This window comes from Epinephelus moara, chromosome 10, assembly GCF_006386435.1.
Source record: "Epinephelus moara isolate mb chromosome 10, YSFRI_EMoa_1.0, whole genome shotgun sequence".
In the NCBI taxonomy this organism is placed as follows: Eukaryota; Metazoa; Chordata; class Actinopteri; order Perciformes; family Serranidae; genus Epinephelus; species Epinephelus moara.
The window spans coordinates 28,476,150-28,485,556 of NC_065515.1; the positions used below are offsets into that span (position 1 = coordinate 28,476,150).

General features: G+C 41.3%; 1 protein-coding gene across 1 annotated transcript in view; it reads left to right on the forward strand.

The window, feature by feature from the left end:
• The window catches only part of LOC126397159 (contactin-associated protein-like 4), a 108,168-nt gene that overhangs the window by 65,751 nt on the left and 33,010 nt on the right, over positions 1–9,407 (forward strand). The window contains exons 14-15 of the mRNA XM_050055715.1: positions 582–752; positions 6,271–6,489. Coding sequence (XP_049911672.1) covers positions 582–752; positions 6,271–6,489 — 390 coding nt within the window. The remainder of the gene's footprint in view (positions 1–581; positions 753–6,270; positions 6,490–9,407) is intronic.

A 9,407-nucleotide genomic window follows, 5' to 3' on the forward strand; every position in this document is an offset into this window, starting at 1 on the left:
TCCTCCACATGTAGCCTATTGTTGACTCTTTGGATATTTCTTTAACAGTGTTTTGATTTGATATTATTAAAAGGGTCCATTCAGCTTTAGCGTGAACTGAACTAAAGCTATTCATGTATCTAATCTTCCCCCTGCCATTTAGTTTCTTAATGGAAAAATAGGCTGCGGCCAATTACACCAGCTAATTAACAGACCAGCAGCTAAAATATGACTCCCTTTGTGCTCTTTAATAACAACTACTAATGAAAAGCTTTATAATAAACTAGTCTGAGTGATATATTTTACCTTGTTTTAATTGCTTCTAATTTCAGCCTTCAGCTTAATGAGTAAATAAATGAATAAATAAATGCCAAGCGAGATAAATCAGCATAAATGAGATAGCGTAGCTGGAGTTATGCCTTTGTTCTCAGCTATTTAGCTGAGCAGTTGGTGCATTTGTTTACAACACGATTTTCATTATACAGCCGTCATAATGAGATTCCTTTTAATAAGCGTTGTTTCAGAGTGATATATCCACTTTAAAAAAAATGATTTGCATCAGTAAGCATATAAAGCATTTGAGCACTTGGTTTGTCTCTTAGAGAACTTCTGGAACGCTGCGTTTTTTGACAAGGAGACATCGTACCTTCACTTTCCCACCTTCCATGGAGAGCTGAATGCAGACATCTCCTTCCTGTTTAAAACGACGTCCTCCTCTGGGGTCTTCTTGGAAAACCTTGGCATCAAAGACTTCATCCGGATTGAACTCAGCTGTAAGTGAGAGCTCAACAATGTTCTGCCTCATTATCATATACATGTTTCTGGGTTTTGTTCCCAAGAAACTGGATGGCATCAACCAAAAACAGCATGATGATGTTAAAGTCCCCCCCTTCACCCAAAAATGTGTTTTCCTTATTGTGACTTCACAAAGTTTGACAATAGAGGAATGTTTTTAACATTCATCTACTGAAAGGGGAAAATTTCTCCCTCTCAAAACTGTTTTTAAGACGTGCACATATTGGCATGAACTGGTGACATCACATCGAGTGTAGAAGCCATTCATGGTCCAATATGCGACTTACAGTGTTATGTGGAAACACTGAGGACGCTGAAGTTTTTTCTTTATGCATAGATTCTGAATATGTCAATGAGGGAGAGGGGTAAATGTAATTGGAAGACTTTTTAACTATTTGATTTTTTTTTTTTTTGTGTGTAGAAAAAAATACACCGATCAGCCAAAACATTAAAACCACTGGTGGGTGAAGTGAATAACATTGATCATCTTATTACAATGCAATATTCCATTGGGAAACCCTGGGTCTTGGCATTCATGTAAATGCTACCTGATGCGCTCCAACCACCTGTTGAAGACCAAGTAAACCCCCTTATGGCAACAGCACTTGTCAATGGCAGCCCCCCCCCAGCAGGACAATGCACCATGCCACACCTCAAAAGCTGCTCAGGAATGACCCGAGGATTGTGACAAAGAGGTCAAGGTGTTGACCTGGTGTCCAAATACCCTAGATCCAAACTGATCGAACATTTGAGGGATGTGCCGGTACCCCAGAGGAACCCACCATTCAAGGTGGACGCTCCTTGGACCAGTCTTGGCTCTGACCTGTTATGGCATGAACACAGGACCTCTGGGGGGTGTCCTGTAGTGTCTGGCACCAGGGCGTTAGCTTCAGATCTTTTGAGTCCTGTGGGTTGTGAGGTGGGGTACCAGCATGTCTCACAGATGTATGATCAGATGGGGATCTGGGGAATTTGGAGGCCAAGTTGGTGCCTTGAGCTCTTTGTCACGTTCCTCAGACTATGCCTGAGCATATTTGTGGTGTGGCATGGGCCAGTGCTATTGTGGAGAGCCGCTGTCATAAGGGGGGTACCTGGTCTGCACTGGTGTTTAGGTGGTTGGAGCGTGTCTGGTGGTATCCACATGAATGTCAGAACCCAAGGTTTCCCAACAGAACATTGCATTGTAACAAGATGATCAATGTTGTTTTAATGTTTTGGCTGATCGGTGTATATCAGACACAAACTACATATGTGTTTGGAGAGGATCATTAGTGTTTAAGTGACAAAGCTCTCTAGCGGCTGTGGGGGTTTTGTCCATCAAAAGCAAAGGAGGAAATAGTGTCAGGATGGATGGATCAACATGATGTGAACTTTGACATGGAAGAACGCAAGGGTGACCATCTGTCTTTTATTTGGTGGGACAGTCCTGAGATTGGAAAGTTCGTCCAGCAACATTACAAAAATCAAAACAAATGTCCTGGATTTCAATGACCAGGCCTACTTTTTCATTTCATTTTATGATAAAGATATTACATGTTAACTGTGTACTTCCATCATATTTGCCTAAATTATGGTAAATTTCAATCGGCACAGCCGTCATTTTTTAATGTTCTAAAGCTTATTGGTAGAGAGTCAAAGAGGAGTATTAGTCATAGCCTTCCAGTGTAGAGAAACAACTGTTGCCCCTGCCAGGACCTCTACACCCACATACTGAAGGAGAAGGCCCTGACTGAAGTTGCCCAAAGCAACAAAAAGTACAAGTATAACAACCATTAATCTAGTAGGAACCTATTTAATACTTGGTTACTTAGCCTTTGGAAAGTTGCCTAGTCTCTACTTTGGGAAAATGGGAAAATGACATCTTAAAATGTCCTTTTAACTAAAGTGTTTATTCTATTTATTTAGTTCTCTATACTTCATTAGAATCAAATGGATCCAGTGCCATTAAAATGATCATTTCATAAAGCCCATCGAGATTGAAAGCAGGTTAACATCCAACACTAGTGTAAACAGACTTTACATCTAATATAAAATCAATTATATAACCTATTAATAGTAATTTCTTACGTGTCCCACATTGTCCCGCAAATCATGTGTGCTGTGAAGAACAATAACGAGGTGATCACCCTGTTCACTTCCTGTTTCCACTTAGAGTCCAAGTTGATTTGTTTTAATGATGACAATGAAGGTCTGCTAACCTAAACAACATTTGATTCCCTAACTTTATCAAAGTAAACAAAGTACTTGAACCAAAACCATGATTTTTGCCATAAAGCTAATCAAATATAGCTGTGTCAGATCAGAGATGTTTTTTCATTTGTAGCAATTTTGGAAAGCACTAAATATGTCCTTGCCAATATAGGCATCAGATCTGACTTTGCTTTTATGCGTTGTTCTGTACGGCACAACATGCTTTTAGTTTCATACAAAACAGACCACATTGTTCAACAAGTGATCTGAGAGAACTAAAGCTTAATCTCTTTTAAATATTTCCCTTTTTTGCTTTCTGTCCCTCTCTCTGTCAAACACACACACACACACACACACCTAGGACAAATGGTAGCCCTCCTCCTTGGGGAAACCCCGGCATTGCTACAGTGAAGCGTGTCTCTTATCTCGCTACAGCACTATTACTGCTGTTATTATGACAGCTGGTGTTGAGATGACTCTGTATCATTATTACTGCTGTTAACATGACTGGAGCTGGGCCAGAGAGCTGCCCCTGAATTAAGTTATGCCGGGGGGGGGTTTCTATCAAATAGTTCCACACTCCCACCGGTACAGCTTCCCCTCCGCTGTCAACATCATCCATGAAGGATGATGATATTGTGCTCATGCACAGATGTCACCTCTCTGCTAACTTCACCCCTAAATGTGGAGCGCAGGAATGCTGGCAGTGTTATGATGGATGAACAGACTCCATGTGGCCTTCAGGTCACCTCTCTTTATTATAGGTTAAGTTTTTAACCTAATAGAGCTGTGAAAATGCTGTGAAGATTAATGACTACAGCATGCCTACCTATATCAGGTTTGGATTTTCAGTCCCACTAGGATAGTAGATACTTAGAACACATAGTTTAACAAGGAAGGACACTGCATTGGATTTGTGTTCACTAGATGACATACAGAACATGTCTATATGTTTTCTTTCTACGTGATGCGTCAGCAAGATAGAGAAAGTTCCAGACATTCAAGTGAAATAAGGAAGAGTCACAACAACTGTAACAGTTTCCAGTTTTCACTCTTTTACTCACAGAGTCTTTTACTTACATGTAAGTGGATGCTGTGTGATGTAACAAATGAAGTGCATGTGTCTTAATTGTAACATTGTTACTTATGGCTGTAACACAGCTAAACAAAAATGGCATTAAACAGTTGGTTTTCATGGCAAATCAACAATATTTAAGTCAAGCTACAGTTTGTACCCTGTTTTCATACCAAGCACGTGATCAGAACATAATAGTATTAATAAAAGGAGAGTTTGGTATTTCAGCCGTCACCTTCTTGGTTATTTGGAGCCAGAAGTAGCCATATTTAGACTAGAGGTTGGAGCTGTGGAGAATGCAGCCATGCCTCGCAGACAACATGTCACTTAATGTGGTCTGCACCTAATTGTGTGCAACTTTAAGCCTTAAAACAATGTTAAGGAGTTCTATAAAAGTTACCCCTGTACAGTTGTCATGAATGTTAAAATTAGTTATAGATACCAAAACTGTTATTTTGTACCAGGCTGTTAACATATTTGTTGTGCTGTGATGATGGGTATTTTAACATGGGGATCTATGGAGACTGACTCACCTCTGGAGCCAGCCTCAAGTGGCCATTCAAGGAACTGCAGTTTTTGGCACTTCTATGTTGACTTCATTTTTCAGAATTGGAGGTCGCTGCTTGGCTTACAGTGACAATTCTAGTATGCTAGTGTTTAGCAGGTATGCTGTTGATGCTAATAACAACAGTTCTGCAGGTGTTTGGTCATAAACTACTGAACGAAAAAGTCTGGACTGATGATGGTGTCAGACAAAAAGTTAAGGGATGACCAGTGTTCACCAAAGTTGAAATATAGTTCATCCTGTTCATGTAAGATTTCATGACAATCCATGGAATAGTTGTTGAGAGATTTCACTCAAAACCACACGTCAACATGTTGGTGATACCAGAGGAAGAGAAAGGGCATCCCCAAACTCATTTCACAGCAATCTGTAGAATATTTGTTGAGATATTTCTGTCTGGATAAAGTGGTGGACTGACCGGCTGATACTGGCATCACTACAGAAATTCATTGGACAGTAAATGCTATAATTTTTCCATGAAACTAGATCCAAGTGAGATAATTAAACAAATTATATTCAGATCAGACATTGCTCCTCATTCAAAGAGAGACTACAAAATTTAAAAAACATCAGATGTGATTTCAAATGCTGCAAATAATAAAGATCCAATGTAAAAGGCAACTGAAGTAAAAGTTGCTTGATACCACACAACTGTATGATCTCTGACTGCTGCTGAGACTTGGTTTCAGCAGTGCTGGCACACACACTCTCACACACAGAAACTAACAGATGTTAGTTTGTAGCTGCAGCCTTTCTTTCCTGCCTTGGGCTGATCTCTCAGATCTGTGTCCAGCTGTCAGTCCATCCTGCCAGCAGACAGGCGGGTGTGAGGAAGTCACTTCACACTTCTGCCAACATATGATGATGGAGGAACACGACTAACTAATGGGTTCATTGAAAGATGGCAAAGTCTGATGCCAAACTGATGGAAATGCATTTCCCATCAACACTGTGAAAGTCCCATGTTTTTTAATCTAAGTCTGTCACACTAAAATATGAAAAAAAAAGAGATTCCTTGAAAGAAGAGAAGTATTCTTGTGGGTCTTTTTCTTAAATTTGGTAGGATATTTAAAAAAAATAAAGAGAAGAACACACTCCGCCTACTCCACCCACATAGTTAACTGTCTAGGAAGAACTGACAGGACAGGGTCGTCATACTTCTGCCGTAGACTGTTCCTCATTGGTTGGATGGATTCCACACATTTTTCTTAGAACATCTGAAAAATGAGGTAACAGATTCTGAAACTTACATATTTTCTTCCTTATCTTCTCCGTGCAAATTCATGTTTGTCATTTACAAATGGACGTTCAAGTAAATAAAACTTACTTAACATGCTAGAACTTGAAGTGACAACACACAGTGCCTTGATGGATTGTTCAAAGTGTGTTGCTCTCTCGGTAAAGATGGAGCCGTGATGTGTTTGGAAGTGACATAAAGGATTTGCAATGTCTCATTCATCAGAGGACACAATTATCTCAAAGTGTCAGGGAGGGTTTGTTAATCAGCCCGTTAGAATTCGGGGGGGAACAAGTCAAACTCACTCTGCTGGGGTGACAGTCACCCAGGCATCCCAGTGCTTCCTACACAGCTTCTCACTCTTTTACACGTCTCCTTACACTCTTAATTTATCTGACTAACTTTTCTTCCCATAACCCTCATCTCCAGCCTCCTCAGAGGTCATCTTCTCTTTTGATGTTGGAAATGGGCCGCTGGAGGTGCGAGTGGAGGCAAGCGTCCCATTGAACGACAACCGGTGGCACAGCGTGCGAGCTGAGCGAAATGTGAAAGAAGCATCGCTACGTGTTGACCAGCGCCCTGCCACCACGCAGGAGGCTCCTGCTGACGGACACATTCATCTACAGCTCAACAGCCAGTTATTCATAGGTACGATGCAAGAGTGTGACTTTGTGTGTGTGTGTGTGTGTGTGTGTGTGTGTGTGTGTGTGTGTTTCCAGCCCTCAAAACGTTAGACATATGAGGAAAATTCAAAGTGAGAGAATTTAAAAAGCTTTGTAGCGTTAGGATTTGGATTTGGGGTTAAAAAGAGTCAGGGTTAGTTTAAGGTTGTAGACAGGATTAAGATTAGGCATCTTGTGGAAAGAGTTATTTATGGTGTTTGAACATTAACCTCATTAGCAGCTGAGTGCTGGTGATAATTGCTGTCTCGTCTTATCCTTTCTTATCTCAGACTGTGACTCTAGCAACACATTCACATTACATTTGCATTTCATTTGCTTGAAATTGAACTTTGTTGGACTTTTTCTTCTACAAAGTAAATTCTGCAATTTCTGCCCACTTTGCCATGCAGTTCACACTAAACATTTTGGGATACAAGTTTTACTCCAACCCAATCACCAAAATGAATATTGACATTGTACATTTCAGCAAACCATGGATATGTTACATTTTTATGTTTCATATGTTGTGGATAGGTTGAAACTTTATGCTTCTGTACATTTCATTTTATGTTGTGACAACTTTTTGGCTAACGTGTGGTTAGGTTCAGGCACAAATACCACTTGGTTAGGGTCAGGAAAAGATTGTGCTTTTAAATACCTTGTTTGGTTAGTGAAAACATTGCTGGACATGTCACAAACTGTCATTCACTAACAAAGACCACACCAATAAGGTAAAGATTTTGAGTGGTTTATTGCGTATGATGGATTATGGGTTCGGAGGAAAGCGTGAAGGGGTATGGATGAGGAATGAAGGGATGAGGGTCGAATGGATGAGGGATGAAGGGTTGAGGGTCAAAAGGATGAGGGTTGAGGGTCGAATGGATGAGGGGATGAGGGATGAGGGTCGAAGGTTGAATGGATGAGGGATGAGGGCTGAATGGATGAGGGATGAAGGNATGGATGAGGAATGAAGGGATGAGGGTCGAATGGATGAGGGATGAAGGGTTGAGGGTCAAAAGGATGAGGGTTGAGGGTCGAATGGATGAGGGGATGAGGGATGAGGGTCGAAGGTTGAATGGATGAGGGATGAGGGCTGAATGGATGAGGGATGAAGGGATGAGGGTCAAGGGCCAGATGGATGAAAGGTCAGGGATGACAGGGTAATGAATAAGGGATATAGCGTGAGGAGTGCAGGGATGAGGGTTGAGGGATGAAGGGATGGAAGACTTAGGGTTGATGGATGAAGGCTGGGTTCCTGGGTAGTAGGCGAGGACGATGGTCGATGTGTTGGGTTGAAGGCAGGAACGCAGGAGGGATCCCGGGAGTGAGGCTGAATGGGGGAGTTGCCTCTTCGTGAGCTCGGCTTCAGATAGAGCCCCCACTGGTTCCTGCATGCAGAAAGGAGCAGAGAAAAAGATGTACGAGGCAAAAAGGGATTGGGTGGGCGGGATGTGAGAAATGTGTCGAAGAGAAAGAGAATGCATCAGGTGTGCTTAAATACTATTGGGCGGAAATGGGATTTGTTCAAGGCGTGGTCTTTGTTCCCCAACATAGTTATAAAACTACATTTAAAAAATACTCACTTTTGTCACTATAAACATGGCTGCCCCGCCCTCTTTAAAAGATACATGCGTTTGTTGTTTGTTGTTCTCGAACAGTCGTCTGTTGCTGGCAGCTTTCTATAGGTGTCACGCCATCCACCATCCCCTCCTCCTCCTCACTAGAAACTCAGCTCTTATACACATAATCAAAACTGTCTCTTTAAAAATGTTAATATGATACATATGAAACGCCCAAATGTAACATATCTGTGGTTTGCATAAAAGTACAATGCCACAGGGGCAGCTGGCCAATAGAGGGCGATAGGGCGCCGCCCCTCCTTGAGCCACAAAAGAAAAGAAGGATGATGATAATAAATGTATGATTATCATCATCATTATTGTCATATACACACACAATATATTAATTATTCTGATAATTTTCACTTGAAACAGCTCATCCTGCCTCTGAATATCCAATCAGCCGCAGTGTGAAGTCGCGTTCCGACCCTTTGGGGCGATATCAGCCTGGCTGGAAATCGCCCCGATTCACTCATAGACTTTCATGTAAAAGGCTTTTTTTTCTAAACGCAGGCATCCCAATACAATCTCTATGGGTTCCGGGAGGGCTTGCCCCATTGTGTTTTCGTCATACGTAAACCACCATGTATCATTCATGTGCTCCTCAGGTGGTCCGATTTCCCATGTCGGGAAGTAATTCTTTGGTACTTCATTGTGTGTTCATGAGCGTTTAAGTCGTAATGTGGAGACAACATGGACATTACAAAGAATATGTGTTGTATTTTATCACTCAAAATGTTTAAAAAACACGTCGTCAAACGTTTAGTAGTCCAGTGTTTTCACAAGGGAAAAAAACGATAAAATTACACTAAAATTATGTTTAACAGAGCTTTCATACAACTTTGCACACACATTACTCTTAGATGGATTACTCGCGAATGCAGGCTCGCACAGAAATGCCATACATATCACATGAAAGCACAGGAGCAGAGCTTTCCAGTGATACCACACACATCATTGTGCTGTCATCCCATCACGCTATAAATACAGATCAATTGTCTACAAAATAAAAACCTGACGAATTTCTTTACAATCCATTATACAGATCTTGTTATCAGTCACTTCATATAGTGAGGAATATCGTATCTTACCACGTCTTAGGCTTGCGTGTGTTTCTCCCTGTCTATCCACATTTGTAGTCCGGCTTTCAAGATGCAAATATCTCCATATTGTCCAGTTGACACTTGTCAAACTTTGTATGTCAAGACCAGCGCACTTCACCCAAACAACTGAGGCCTAATTATGCATGCATGACAGGGCCGTAGTCACCATATACATTGAGGGG